Source organism: Psammomys obesus, unplaced genomic scaffold (assembly GCF_907164565.1).
Source record: "Psammomys obesus unplaced genomic scaffold, mPsaObe1.curated_primary_1811, whole genome shotgun sequence".
NCBI lineage: Eukaryota > Metazoa > Chordata > Mammalia > Rodentia > Muridae > Psammomys > Psammomys obesus.
In genome coordinates, this window is record NW_026596069.1 from 19,959,711 (window position 1) to 19,975,924 (window position 16,214).

General features: G+C 41.3%; 1 protein-coding gene across 1 annotated transcript in view; it reads left to right on the plus strand.

The window, feature by feature from the left end:
* Chst9 (carbohydrate sulfotransferase 9) overlaps nt 1–16,214 on the plus strand; it is a 274,476-nt gene that overhangs the window by 236,061 nt on the left and 22,201 nt on the right. The window contains exon 5 of the mRNA XM_055625588.1: nt 10,618–10,655. Within this exon, the coding sequence (XP_055481563.1) occupies nt 10,618–10,655 (38 nt within the window). The remainder of the gene's footprint in view (nt 1–10,617; nt 10,656–16,214) is intronic.

Genomic DNA, 16,214 nt, shown 5'->3' on the forward strand with positions numbered 1-16,214 from the left:
GTGTGCCTGTTAGCCTTTGCTTGCGTTGTCTGCAGGAAAGAGACCACTGTAGATGTCGGGCTCTGAGCTAAGCCCTGTACCTTTGTGAGCTTGATGACTCGATGAGAACGACCATCGGCTGTGGGTGCCAGCATTAGTCCCAGAGGAGGAAGCTCCCAGTTCTGCCTGGCAGCCCTCTCTGCTTTGACTCGTTACTGAAACCCTTGCTCTGTAGCCAGCATCAACCAGAGCTAGGCTAGCATCTTTAGATGTGGACCTACCCACATCTAAAGATGAACTGGCTTTTTTTTTTTTCTGCGAAAACTTAGGATTTTTTTTTTTTTTTTTTTTTTTTAGTAGAAACTGTTTGGGGCTTGGGAGATTTGGGGCTTTTGCAGTTGTCACGGGATCTTGTGTGTCCTGGCTCACCTCCAACTCCTTATGTAGCCAACTTAGAACTTCTCATCCTCCTGACGCTATCTCCTGGGTGCTAGGACTGTTATAGCTGTGCAGCTCTATGCTCTGTTTATGTGATCCTAACGATAGAGGCCAGCGTCTTGTTCTGGCTGGGCAGGCATTCTTCTAAGTACATCTCAGACTGTTTTGGTGCTTAATAAAAGGAGTGGCTGTAAAGTTTCCATTCTAAATTCTAAAGAGCCGTCAAAATCATTAACAAAGCACAACCGGTCTCCAATGTTCTGTTCAAAGTATTTACGTTCCTCTTTCATTTCACATCAACAGCCTTCCACACCAGTCTCTCCTCTCGCCACTTTACAAGGGATCGCCTGGTATTTTAAGCTCTGCTCTGAGCTTTGCTCCTTTCTTCTTCAAACATCTTGGAGGGCTTTTAATTTTAGCAAATAGCGAGCTGTGCTCTCAACTCCTCTAGCACCATTCTTTCAATTGTTTCTGTTTTGTTTTCATTTTTGCATTAAGACGTCTTCTCTCAGTTAACTGAGTTTCCAGTGCCTTCACTTTCTTTGTTTCCCACTCCTTCATCCCTCATTATGAACTGTCAAATCAGAGTGTCCTACACCCATCCAGGCTCTCGCAGCCCCTTCACAGAATTCCTATCCCCAAGCCTTGCCACTGTTGGAATAATCTTCCCAAAACACCATTTTAATTACTCTCTAGCTCAAGTGTTACAAGATCCCTTCACCAAATTCAAGCCAATAGTGACGTATGTATAAATGCATACATCGTGCTTTCGCAACCTCAGTTCAGGGTACACATTTCATTTTGTGTTTAAATCTTCCCCAGTACACAACAACATTCTGAGCAAGCAGAATCCTGCCGTCACTGTTCCATATGCTTGCTGACTTGGGGTAGGGGAACATGTTTTTGGTTTTAGGCTCTCTCTCTCTCTCTCTCTCTCTCTCTCTCTGTGTGTGTGTGTGTGTGTGTGTGTGTGTGTGTGTGTGTCCCTATATATGTGGAGGCCAGAGGTGGACTTCAGGTGTCATCCCTCAATTGTTCTCCATCTTTACATTTTTATTCAGCTAGGACAGTTGGTCAATGAGATTCACAGATCCCCAGTGATAGGGCTAGAGTATGCACTTCCCTGTCCAGCTGCTTAGCTGAGTTCTGGGAATCTGAATCCAGATCCCCATGCTTGCCAGGCAGGCTCTTTCCAGACTGAACCATTCCCCCAGACCCTGGCATGTGATTTTGTGCTTGCTCCTTCTGCTGAATGCAGCTCTGTCCTCCTCATCAGCTTCTTCTATCCCCATTCCCAGCTCAGACACATAGTCCTTCGTAAAACTTTCCCCAGTTTGCCATCCTTTCCTGTTTGTGCCAGCCTTTTGCAAATTTTCAGTCGTTCTTGGAATCAAAGACTTTGAGCCATGAAACGTACACTTAGTCACTGAAACTCTCACTATACACAAAGGCAGAGAAAACAACTCGGAAGGTGAGGTAACCTGCCGAACAGCACACAGACTGAAAGTGGCAGTCAGGACTGGAGGCATCTGAAAGTGACCCCATCACCAGGGCGACTGCAACAGGACTTAGGCTTAATTTGCCTCTGACTAAATAAGCAATTTACTATAAATATCTGACAGATCTGTGAGTTTCTGTTATTTGTGAGTAAGAGAGTTCATTGTGCCCTCTATGTCTGGACACCGCCCCTCAAGCAGCTAACATACTAACTTGTCTACAATAGACAGGCATTAAACTAGGCGAAATGTGTGAAGCATTTGGCTTAAAAACTAAAAGGCATGAAAGAGTTATGTAGACTTTTCATCATGTAGGCAATATTGTCTTCACATTAAGTTCATAAAAATTTAAAAATCAAATTGTCTCAAATAGGTTGATAGAAAAGGGAAAGAAGCCAGCCAGTGTTTGTGGACATCTTCATGGACTCTCTCCTGACTTCCAACTCAGAGTGTGATTGTCTTCACTGATACTGAGCCGTCCCCCCAAGCCATCACACAAAATTAATAAATGACTAGCAACATAATTCCTCATCTTACGATTATCAAATGTTCCCGATGCTTTGCTTTCCTGCCTTTGTTTCCACGGGTGTGTGCATATGCGCACACCTGTGCACACCCACAAGTCTGAATACACGTATCTGTGCAGGTGGCTGGCACCACAGCCCTCCATAGCGGCAGAGGGAAGTTCTGCGATCATGGTGAGAATTACAATTCATTGTTGTGACAATGATAATTGGTATTGCTATCAGCGTGCTATTTAAAGCTCAGATCTTGTGCCTAGCTTTTTCCGCAGTAGAGTTATAAGCAATGACAACCATCTTAAAAAATAAGAGATCAAGCTAGTAGCTTTATGTGATGCCTAAAAGTCCCTGCTTCTGGATAGTTCTCAGGAGGGGATGAAAAACAATTGATATCTCTCTCGGGGATAAAAGCAGCAAGATAAACATGCCTGTGCTATATGTATTAGTACAAGGTCTCCTCAGCCATTTGTCACAGAAATAGACTGACTTCAAACAACAGTTTACATCAAGCTCATTCTCTAAACAAAGAAACTGAGGCTTGACAGAGAGTGAGGTATCTACTTGCAAGGCAGCATCCGAGCACCCGTAATTCACTTAGCCCCTGGGCTCCTGCGCCCCTCATCCGTTTTCCTCTCAGTGTTTCAGGGCATTGTTGCTTCAGTTTGCACAGACTTGGTTGGAGGTAGGCACCATAGGTTTGATTGATACAGCAATTTGCATCTCAAGGCGGCACTCGATAAATACAGCGCCATGAAAGGCTACTCTCTCACCAGCCAATTTCCCCCTCTGGGCTGACTTTAGAAGCTCATTGATGTCACTTCCTTCCTCAGTCAGCAAGTGAATTTTCTTTAATTCTCAAGACCAGCTGTCCATGCTGTCAACAGAAAGTTATTAAAATTCCTTTAAAGTGAATAAAAATAGCCTAAAAGCAAATGTACTTGGAAACAGGAAAGAATCAGTATGCAAAGTCCACAGACCTCTGAGCGAAATAATGTTGATCCAACCAGAGATTTCAAGCACTGTATATTCAAGACGTAGGGAAAAAAATAATGAAAGGACGCTAAACCATGCACTCCTTAATCTTTTATCAGGGAAGGTTTATACAGTTAGAATTTATCCCCCTAAATTCCATTTCTCCTTTTCAAATATCACTTGAATAAATTGGGAAATGATTTAGGTTTCCTTTAAGTGGGATTTCCTTCCTGTGTTACTTCATGGGTCAGAGAACATTTAAATGTTCTCTGGGAACATTTAAGTGTGAAGATCTGAGAAGATCCAAAAGAAGAAAATATTATCACTGACAGCCATCAGAATCACTGGAGTTGCAACACAATAATGTAACCATGATTTTAGCTTATTAGGATTTCAACAACTCAGAAAGGGAGAGAGGGAGAGAGAGAGATCATTCATTTCCTATGCAAAGAGCCATAGCAATTGGGCTGGAGAGATGGTTCAGTTGGGGAAGTGTTTGCTGTATTGACCTGAGTTCAATAACAGAACCCATATGAAAAATCATAGCATGATGCCATGTACTTATAATCCCAATGCTAGGAACCGGGAAACCAACTGGGCTCGTTGGCCAAACAACCCAGCTAAATTAGAGTGTCCCAGGTAAAATGGGGAGAGCCGACTCAAACACACAAGGTGGGCAGGATCTGAAGTACATACCCAAGACAGAACTTTGACCTCTACATGAACACACACACACAAAGTAGGTAGAAAATAAATTTAATTTAATAGCTATAGCTCTTAGAAATGAAGGATCTGGGAGGATAGGGGGATAAAGGATGGGACTGGGAGGGGAGGAGGGATGTAAAATGAATAAAAAAATAAAGAGAAAAAAGAAGATATGAACGATCTGGCTACCATGTAGCCCTGAGCCTTGATGGTCACTATAAGAGTGTCCTGTTTACTTCCCCATTACAGCTTAACTCTCAGCAAGTAGACTCTACCTTGTGGCCTGAGTGGTACATTACCTAGTAGCCAAGAACCTCCTCCCCCAAGTATGGGCATGTTTCCAGACATACACATCTCCACTGTCACCCACCTCTTCCTTGTTTAAACATATTCCCTGTATACTGGGATCACTCTATCTTTTATCTCAGAAACTTACACTGAGTATGTACCACACCAGAGCAGGATTGTGTTTTAGGTCCCTGTTATCACTCATCTTACAAGTTTTTCCATCAGCAGCCAAGGCTTTCTATCTACACATACTGCACAGTGAATCTGCACTATGGAACTGGACCTTAATAAACTGCAGCATAGTCCAGGAAAATGATAGAAATTTGGCTAACTTATATATATATAATCTTCAGGAAAAGTTTTTAAATTTTATATCTTAATTTATCTAGAATTAGCTTTTTATCTTTGGCTTTATCTTTATTCCAAGTTGCCAGGACTTGGAATATGTAATCCAGAACTGTCATAGAAAGGATGCTACATAAAATAGGGATGTTAGAGCAGCTTCTGTTTTGGATTGGTTTGCAGAGAGTTTCCACTATATATGCAGCCTGGAGTTACTATGATCTCCCCTTTCAGCCTCTGAGGTTTCAGAGTCACAAGCTTGTGTCACCATACCTGGCTTACAAAATAATGCTTGTGGTGATGCTTATCAGTTGATTGTTTAAATGTTCATGGACTATCAATTTGTAACTCTAACTGTAGCTTTTCTCTCTGTTGTGACAAAATACTGATGAAAGCAACTTAATATAAGGGTGGTTAATCTGAGTCACAATTTGAGGGTACTATCTGCAATCTGTCCCACTCTTCTCTAATGAAAGGAAAGGTTTATGAGTAAAAAAAAAAAAAAAAACAACAAACAAACAAAAACAATAGATGGCCCATATTCCATCCTACAATTCACTTCTGATGAATTCTGGACCCTGCCAAATACTTTGCTGAAAGCAATCTACTTAATATTAGTTGCCAGGAGGAGGCTAATCATGCTTATTAGACCTCATCTGTAAGATTTTTCATTATACCTAGAAATATAAATAAAAATATATTCCAGTACCCAAAATAAACCAAAAGTGCATAGCACCACTAGTCCCAAGTATTTCAGCGAAGAAACTGAGACACTGTCCCTCCAGTCCCGGGACTTCTGTGCCTTCCTCTGCCGCACACTATCACTGCTCCTTTTTGCTATGTCCTAGTCTCTACGTCTTTTCATCGGTAATAGATGCAGTTCTGAATTCCTTTTCAGGGTAGACAGGGCTCTAGTTCACTGAGCCAAGTGCATCACCATATTGGTGCTGTTTCTCAAGTTCCGGAATCCTTTTTAACATAGCATGGGGAGGGAGTCTCGTGATAATCCAATATTCATCAGCTAGATGTTACCAAATTTCTCTGTATATGCATATTGATAATTGCACATTCGCACCCCAGGAAAGAGGAATAGATTAATTGCCTTGCCCCCTCCGAAACACACACCTCAAGAAAGTCTTTACATGGAACACTTTCAAAGCAGTTCATTTCGACAGAAAGGATCATCCTAAATGATTCTAATACAGATGTAGACATAAGCATAGATGAGGAAGGGGTGAAGCCAAGTTCTTTGGGAGCAGAAAGCAAGATGTTTGGCAGCTACTATCTTGTTCACAGTTGAGTCCCCAGAGTTCAGTCCTCATATATGACTCAAGGAAGCTGATCCAATGGCATCATTGAATAAGTGAGTAAGTAACACCGCATAGTATCCTTTCTGGTCTTGATTTCCTGCAGCCATGTGTTACCAATTACTCTCAACTTCTTCCATGTGCTTCAGCTGATTTTCCTCTTTATCTTCTTCCCTAGTCTGAGCCCTGGAAGCCATCTCCTAGTGTTTCCACCCCTACAAAAGCCTCCAAACTATACTCCAGTTTCTCTCCATATTTTGTCCAATTTATTCACCATTCTACTCTTCTTTCACATACCTTCTCTCCCTCAGAGGCCATGTTTAGCTTTCAAGTTGTCACCTGCTTCAAACATGAGGCAACTGACTGGTGTTCAAGTCACTCAAACCTCCATGGGTTAGGATACTTCCATATAAGCCCTCTCATCTACCCACTTTCATAATCTTCTCTAATCTCTACCTAATTTTGAAACTATTGTTCATGTCCTGCCTTCTCATGATTCTGGGTTCTAGTACTCAAAGTCAGGTCCTATCTTTGAACTTGGATTTAATTTCTTGTCTTTACCACATTACTAAGCCTTTGCTTGGCCATACCTATTGTGTTAGCTAATTTCATGTTGTTATAATAAAATACTATAACTAAATACATTTGAGGAAGAAAGATTTTATTTGGGCTTGTAATCCAGAGGGAGAGCTCATGCAGGGTGGCATGGCAGCAGATGGCGGGAAGAGCAAGCCAAGCCATCACGTCTTCAACCATTAGCATGAAGCAGACAAAGTGACTTAGAAGTGGAGTGAGGCTATGAACTGCCGAAGCCCGCTTGCATTGCTGCACTTCCTCAAGTAAAGCTAAGCCACACAACCCAACAGTGTTATTAACTGGCGAGCATGTATTCAAATACATGAGCCTACAGCAGGCATTTCTTATTCCAAATACCACACCCATCAGAAAGTTAAGGCTATAAGCGGTATTCTAATCTTTTTCATCAAAAGGTTAATCATAATGCCATTAATATTGTGGTCCTGAATTGTTCATGATATATTTCTGAATAAGTTAAAAGTGAATATAGTGTTTAGTGGCAAAGTATCCATGGGAAGCCTAGATGTTCTCCGAGACTAATAACATCTCTTGGTCCTTCTCTGTATTTACTGAACATGTCAGTCATAATTCTATTGATTCAAAACACTTCTCAGAACTTCATCTCTGTCAGCCCAGAAGCAGGGTAGCCAAGGCAGGGTGGTTGTAATTTTCATATCAGCATGAGCTAAACAATGAGTTCTGTGTCAGCATGAGCTATATAGCAAGACCCTGTCAATATCACCATCACCATCACCATCATCCTAACCATCACCATCACCATCACCACCACCATCATCACCATCAGTCATACACTTCTTACATTTTACAGTTTGTCTCACTTTCTCTTCCTTTCTCCTTCTAGACCTTGACTTCACTGACACCCTACTTCATTTATCTTCAAATAACCAGCATTTAGGAGGCATCTGACAGAGCAAAGTTACAATAATTGTAAAATTAACATACAGTACTCTAAGACTTGGAATGAATACTTCCGGCTCATTAAATCACAGGAATCAGTTGACAAGTGATGAATCTGAAGTTTTGAGGGACTCGAAGTTATCAAAGAGCTGGAATCTGAGAAGTTATTTCACATGCAGTGACCTACCATCTAAAATAAACTTAAAAACTGCAATCCCTGCAGATCTGTGCCTGGTTTCTAAAGGTCTAGAAACCTCTTGCCATTGCTTTATGTCAGCATTTTTTCAGAGAAGCACATTCATACTTGGTCTTAGATCCTCAAAGGGGACTGTTATCTTAAACAGGTTGAAAATCACTGTTTTAAATTGTTTAGGCAGCAAAATAATATCCCTTGACATTTTCTTATCAGTTAGCAGTAATGAATCAACTAATGTACAAGAGAAGAGATAAGTGGGCATCCATGCACTTGAGAATGGGACACAGTTATTTAAGAACACTGAATCACAGAGAAGTCAGTGTCCTAAAATATTGCTGGCAATTGGTTGGAAATGTTGCTACAGCTTGCATTCCCGAAGTTCGTGAATGAACCACAGGGTCTCAGCATCATGTTCAACACTGGAAGAACCAGTGTGCCCACACCCTCCTTTGTAGCCCTTCTACTCCACTTATTAAAGACACACGGTGCAATCAAAACACCCTCTGCCTTCTATCAGCTTTCCGCTCCAGTAGCCTTTTGGAATGCTCTTGTTCCCCTCACCTTGCAGTCCATTTCAACAAAAGCTTAAGAAACAAGGACCAAGAATGAGGAGGACACAATTTTCATGCAACCCAGCTGTTGCTGTATGTTAAGAGAAAAAAAACATGTTGCGATAGAGCACTGGATTTCAATGATAGACAATGTCAAATTAGGCAAGATGAGAACGTATTATATCCCTTGTCTTCTACCTAAAACAAACAAACAAAAATTTATTTCTACTTATTATAGTGTTCCCTGGAGATAATGTATGAGGAGGGGAATCCAACACCTAGGAGTAGCCACAGAGCTGAGTACAGTAGCCACATACTTCTCTTGATGGTCCTTAAAGCATGATCAAATTAAAACAGGAGAATTTGTTGGAGCTTATTTCCTATTGTTTCTGTAACAAACCACAGTAATCACTCTATCATCATCAATATTAATAGGAGCTGGAGAGACAGCACAGTAGGAATGAGAGCTTGCTGCTCTTTCAGAGGGTCTAAGTTTGGTTCCTAGCATCCACAGCAAGTGGCCACCTGTAACTTCAGCTCCAAGGGATCCAACCCCCTCTTCTGGCCTCTGCAGACTCACAAATACATCTATCTATCTATCTATCTATCTATCTATCTATCTATCTATCTATCTATCTATCTATCTATCTATTCCTTGACTTGGGAGAATTAGGACACCCAAAATCCAAAACTGCTCATGTTCCCTGCAGAAAATGCAGTATTTGTATAAGAGATCATACTTCCTCCCATGCACTTCAATCATGTCTAGTTTACGTACCATGCCTAGTACTGCAAATGGTCCCTGTGTGCATCATCTCAGGAACAGTAATAAAAACGAACTGCAGATTAGAAATCCAGAGGTTGACTGTACTGTAATGTTGGTGGCTTTAAAAACAACAATACAGATTTGTCAGTTTCGTGGCTCTAGAGGTCAGAAGTTCAGGGACAGCTCAGCGGACTAACAGCAAACTATTGACCAGCTGCACTTGCTGAAGGCCCTTAGGGAAGACCCATTTCTATCCATCCTTTGGGTCCTAAAAGTTAATGCAGAGGCTTTCCCTCAAAGCATATAACCTGCATAGAACCTGATAAAGAAACCTCGGCACTAAAACATATCATGAGTGTCCAATGGAGATTTTGAAACAAAGGAAATCGTTTTTTATTATCTGGAACCTCCAAGCTTGGCCCCTGGCATTTCTTGGCAACAGCTTAATCAGATAGCCCCTCTCTGTACTCCAATCTATTTCCTACACTCCTTATATCTCTACTGTGCCCTGAGTGATGCCTTGCCCTGTACTGAATTCTTATACAGTTTTAATGTATACTTGTTATTAGGTGATTAACTGACTGGAGCATTTTGCTTATGTGTTGCATCTTTTAAAAAACAGATTTTTTTTTATTACAACAACAATAATGTACAACTGATGGGAGTCATTTCCCTTCTTCTAGCATATAGGGATAGAGAATCAAATCCAGGTCACCAAGCTTGGTGACAAACACTTTCACCTAGTAAGCTGTCAGGATAGATGGCCCACAGGTTGGCAGCTTCTTAAAAGATTGAATGCACAACTCACATTTATATTCCTGGATATTTGTCCCAGAGAAATGAAGACTTATGTCCCATTCAAAACCTATGTATTATGTTTACAGCAGGTTTGCTCTGTGTAGCCAAACCCAGAAAATGCACAGTTAATAAGATACATCCATACTGTAGAATAGTTTCCAGCAAGCAAAAGGAAGCAACTACTGATATCCACAGCCATGAGGATGAAATGCAGAGAGTTACATTTGGTGAAAAAAAAAATTACATCAATCCCCAAGCGTATATGATTCAAATTCTATAACATTCTTTATTTTATTAGTTATTTAATTGTTACTGCCGAACAATTAATTGTTAACTTCATATGACAGTGGTCTTCCTGTGTTGTTTTCACCACTTTGTAGTTTGTTGTTCTTGGATTCTAATTTCACATGCTGCCCTGCTGCTTTCTGTCCAATGTTTTTAACTTTTTCCCATCCTGACCAAGATATCACCCACTGAGATACTGGTTTGGATTTCAATCACCGGCAACACTTGTCACAATGAGCAAAGACTTTATTGTTTGGCAGACGGAGAGGTGTTCTGAAAATAGCGATTCTCAGCCAGAATCACTACCAAGTTCTTGCCTGTCACCTCTCAGTTTGTACTTGTCCCTATGGTTATCCAGATCCAGAGAGCTCACAGCAGCCTGAGGTGATGTGGCTGAGGACAGAGCAGGATCGTCAGTCCTTTATTTTATCTTGAGGAGTGTGACTCTATATAAAATTTCTTTCTGCTTTCTTTTTCAGTGACTACAGGAAAAATCCAGAAACATATCGTCAATCAGGTATTTCCTCCACCTGCTCATAAACGAATTCAAAGTCATTTCAAATGCTAATATTTAAGCATTAGTAAATGTTTCAGACAGGTTGTGCTCATCATTAGCTACGAGCAATAGATAAAAATCTTGGTTCTGAGAACCAATAAATCACTCATCTGTGAAGGGTCATGTACTTTCTTTGTATGTCCTAACCCCATTCCTTCCTTCTAACCCATCCTACCAAAAATGGAAGAGCAGACACTATCTGTCATTCTGTCACATAAGTTTCTGTGACCATGTTGTGACTTCTGGAATACATAAACTCACAATTCAGGTGACTCCCCTCTGCTGTCTCAAGTGTTAATTCAACCAGCTAAAACTGAATGGCTGCCAGGGCCCACTAGAGCAGAAAGGTACCTCATGGTGACTTGCTTTCCTCACCATTTCCCTGTGCTCAGCTTGGCTGGTGTCTTGCTATCTGTTTCACACGCTCCCTGCCCAGTCTCTTTATGTTCTAATGTCTATGCTGTCACATAGGCATACTCTTTAAGGACTTGTGACATGAAGCCACCCATGGGATAAACCAGGAGAGGCCATCACCGAGATGCCCAGCCCACTGATCCCTTCTACAGGCCATTTGAGCTTCAGGCCCTTCACATGCTACTTGCTCAAGAGACTCAGAGAAGTCTGACATTGGCCTGTGGCAAAATACTGCTCAAATTTCACTCCCAGATACAAATCTCCATGTCTTGTTTTCTTCCCTTTTCTCTGGTATAAATTATAACTTACCGTTGCCAAGTGGAGAGGTGGTAAGTCTGCATTTATGCTAGGCAAGGCACATTTTTCTTTTTCTGTTGTTCCACTTTTTATTGTCATGTTTCTTTTTATTATCTTTTGAGTTAGCATGCAAATAATGGGTTTCAGGGGACTTTAGATGTACCACTATTGGTAGAGTGCTTGTCAAATGAACACCAGCCCTGCATTCTCTCTCTACGCCACATAAATTGAATGCGCCTGTAATATAGCTCTTACTGGTGGGGGCTTGGGGATGGGATGCAAAGTTCAGGCTACCCTTGGTCACCGAAGGAGTCGGTACCAGTCTAAGAAACTTAGGGTCTGTGTGGCAACCCCACATGCGTGTCATGCTTTATTCGTGTTTACCCCCTCCCGTTACCATTGTTTGTCTCCCATCCTTCTTCTTGTGGTCTCCTCTCTGCTTTCATATAGAGTCAAAATTTGGCTACAACATTCCTGAATAACTATCCAAGGAAATCTAACCCACATACCACATAAGTACCTGCCTGTCTGTGTTTTTGTGGCAATATTCTCCTTTATCTAACTCACTAATATCTTCAAAAAATTAACTCCAATTCATTCAAATAAAGGCATGGCTCTTGCCTAGTCAGTGCCAGAAACCCTTTAATTCATCAAGTTTTAAAACAATGAAAACCTGATTTGCTTAATAAATCCCACAAGAAAATCAATAGGCAGAATCAAGCGTTTGTCAGGCACATTTTTGTTTTTCTTGATGTGGTAGCTGCCCCAGTTCACAAAGCTGGACGCTTCATCAGTTCCAATCTGGTGCTAAAGGCCTAGTCTTCCACCCACATTGACAGGCCAAAGAAGGCCATGTCCTCATGTCAGAAAAGAGATGGCAACAGAAGCAGCCACAGGATAGAAGTTTGCCTCATGAGTGATACTAGACCTTTTCAAGTTGATGCTCAATATTAGCCATCAGAAATATCAACTATAATAGTAATGGCCAGTGCTACCAATGCCAACGGAGCAATTACTCTTAAGATAGGGAAGGCGTAGCGAGCTGGTAAACACTTAATTAGGAATCCAGCAATGTGTGTGTGTGTGTGTGTGTGTGTGTGTGTGTATGTGCACACGTTAAAGGATTATATATCTAAGACACTAAAAATGTGTAAAAATTTCAGTTTTCATGACAATGAGAAAAAAGTAGGTACATGAAGAAAAAAAAAAGATTCTATCATGAATGGGGGGTCTCAGAATACAAAAAGCAAAAAGATTTCTTCTCTTTTGGATTATGTCCAAAAATTTTCCCATTCCTTTCCCTCGCCCACTTGCTTTTGAATATGGTTGTAAAGGCTGTGTTAGCAGAGAAGAGCCACCTGCTTAGTAATTGCATGGTTGTGCAATACCAAACTCAGCTGGCCTCTCACGTGCTTCATTTACCTTCCGAGCTGTCTCTTTACATTCTTTAAACGTGATCAAGTGATTTTATAAAGTAGAGCCACAGTTAGGACCTGTAAAATTTATTGTTGTTATGTTTCCTCATAAAGAGGCCTGCTTTCCCCATTGATATAATGGATAAACATAGTATGAAAATCTATTGAACTGGGATCCTTTTGTTGTGAAGCTTCTGCCATGCATATAGTTTTTTTTCCTTTTCCCTCCCATCTGTCCCTTTGTCCTCCTAGTATATACTTCTATTTTCATATATATATAATTTTAGTCACATATGTATGGTTTTATGTATCTATAGAAAATCTAGGAACCACAGATATGAAGAAAGCATGGTATTGCCTTTCTGTGATGGGCTTAATTCACTTAATATGCTTATCTCCAGCTGCACTCGGGCATGTTCTTACAGAAGAATTTTTGTTTCCTGCAATGTTGCTCCTTTGTTCAGTTCACTAAACTAATAGAATGTGTGGACACCAAAACAGAACACCAAATATTTACTCATGATCTTAAACAAGAATCTGATGCCAGTCTCAATAAGCAACTGAATGTCTTTGAACTTTAACATAAGAGAGTAATGCCTTAATGTGTTTCTTACACAGGCCTTCTTAGAACCAAGAATTGAATTGTGTAATCTTTGTCCAACAGCTTACATTTCTAATACCACAGTGGAATTTCTATTCATCATTCTTCCAATGAGGGACGTGCTTCCCACTCTCAAAAACACAATTCAAAGATGGAGTCATCTGACAACCTTAATTTAACCAATTTCTGGAAGAAAAGCTAAGCCACCCCCTTTTGTTTTGTTTTGTTTTTTCTTTTCTTTTCCTCTGCTTTGTTTCATTTTTCTGAAACAAAGTCTTATTGTACAACCCAAGCTGGCCTGGAACTCACTAATATGGCTAGGCTGCCTTTGGACTTGTGGTAATCCTCCTGCTTCCCTCTTTGTGAAATCACTCTGCTACCAAAGGACTCTCACTCTTGAGAAGCATCTATTTTCACTGGGGGGTCGGGGGATGGATGTGTCTCAGCATGCTGTCAAGAGGTGTGTAGGAGACAAGTCTCCCCTACACTGTGCGTTCCAGGGATCCAACTCAGGAGTCAGGCTTGGTGGTAAGCACCATCCCACAAGCCCCAAGAGAAACAGTTTGAAAACCCACTTCAGATAATCAATATAGTATTCTTTATCAAGCTGCAATGCAAAAATGGAAAACTGTTGAGAATTAATCTTACCCCTAATCCTCCCCATCGGGCACTATAAATTGTATAATTAAACTGAAATAGAAAATCGAGCCTTTCCTCTCATCCTGTCTTTTCCCTGCAGTGGGCAAACAGAGCTGTGCACCAACATGAGAAGTCGAGGCTGGAGAGGAAGGGCTGCTCAGGACCCACTGGCTGACAGCCAGTGTATGTTTTTACCCTCCAGTGCCTTTGGCACACCTGAGCTCTGAGAACAAACAGTCATTTGAGTCCTCTGGAGGGAACCCCGAATACATTTTCATGTAACTCACTGGGGAAATCAATGCTTTTTAAAAGTAACTTCTTAATGCAGCTTGTTTATGGAAAAGGACAAAAGTGAGTAGCAAAGTGCTTGGCAGCTCATGTCCCAAAATGTCATGAATGCATGACCCATTGTTTTCAGCTGTGTCTTTGGCAGCTCACTGCTGTAGTAATCTCCTATCTGGGAAACGTTACTCATTGAGACGAAGCCTCCTATGGGTTTGCTAAATAATTTTCATCACGGTAGATTAAAGCAAATCCCTTAAAATACTACCAAAAATATTTTCAAAACCAAATCATTGTCATCAGGAGGAGAGAGGGGGAAGCAAAAACCCGAAAGCCTTTTTCCTTTTGCTGCTGGAAACAGCCTTGTTACAGAATCAACCATTACAACCTCCGGGAAATGAACACTGGCTGTTTATGTTCTTTATAACGCAGGTCATCAAAGCCCTTAGTGCATTAGGACCTTGGGGCTTTTCAGTGAGGTGACAAGGAAGAGCACTGTGTGGGGGGAAATCCATGCTTTATGAAGAGGCATATGAAACCACCCCTCTTCAGGAGCTAGCTCCAAAAAAGTTTTGTCCTCATTGGCCAGGTTAGTGAGAGCAAGTCCACAAGTGTGTATCCAGGTTATCTGTGAGTCTTCAAGTGTTGCCATAACAGATTAGTGCAAATGAGGGCTTTAAAACAATATAAAGGTATAGCCTTACAGGTATGAAGGCTATATGTTCAAAATCAAGGCTCCATCAAGGCCACTTTTCTTCTAAAATCAATAGACAGGATTCTTCCATACACATCTGAGTTCCTGGTGACTACCAGGAGCCTTTGGCAATCCCTGGCTCATTACATCACTTCAGTCTTTTCCTGTTCTCCTCCTATGATTCTACCTCCTTCATCTCGTAAGGATGTCAGCTCTACTGGTTTAACTAGTATTGATAAATTCATCTTGATTATATTTGTAAAGATCCTGTATCTAAAGAGGATCATAATGACAGGAAAGATATCAGGACTTCAATATCTCTGTCCAGGAGACACAAGCCAACCCATAGTAAACTGAAAATATTGGTTATCTGAGCCTTCTGCTTCCATAGCCACCACTGCTGTGAGGACTTTGCTCATGTATTAGATTCATCCTGGAACTTGTTCACAGAGATCTAGAAACCACTCTACCATCAAACTCTGGGCTCTTGGTTCCAGTGCTGAACACAGATTAGAGGACACACTTGGACCAGACTAAGGGACAGCCATGTGCTTCGAAAGGCTCTACCATGTGCTTAATAAGGCTCCAAGCGTCGTAAGTCAGAAACGTGCTCTCCCACTCCTTTCAAAGGGACAAGCCACACCTTCCCAGACCATTTCTCCTCTATCTCTTTCTCCACCATCTCTCCCTCTCTTCTTCCTCCTATATGTTCTCTTCCTCTACTTCCTTTTTCCACCTTCTCTTTCTCCTCTTCCTCCTTCATCACTCCTGCTTTAAAGTTTGATAGTCCTCAGGAGACTGTAGCAAGAGGATCACCATGAGTTCAAGGCTGACCTGGACTACAGAGTTGGACCTTGCCTAAATTCCACCAAATAAAACAAGTTTTATAACTAACAAGAATATCCAGTGTATAAGCAAGACAGAGACACTGAATTGAGTCAAGTGAAAATGGATCAGACAGCAGAGCAGGAATCACAGCCTATGCCCCAGAAAACCAGAGAAATCTGAATATTTTAACTGTTCCTTACCTGCCACATGACTCCCCAAGCAGGAGGACATAGAAGCACACTGAACCCCTCAGTGTTCCCCTAATGATCGGGGTGAGGCAGTGAGTACAGTTTGGGGTGGTACTTAGGACCTTCTAAAAATATGGATTCAGGAAAGATGTGAGGCCATAC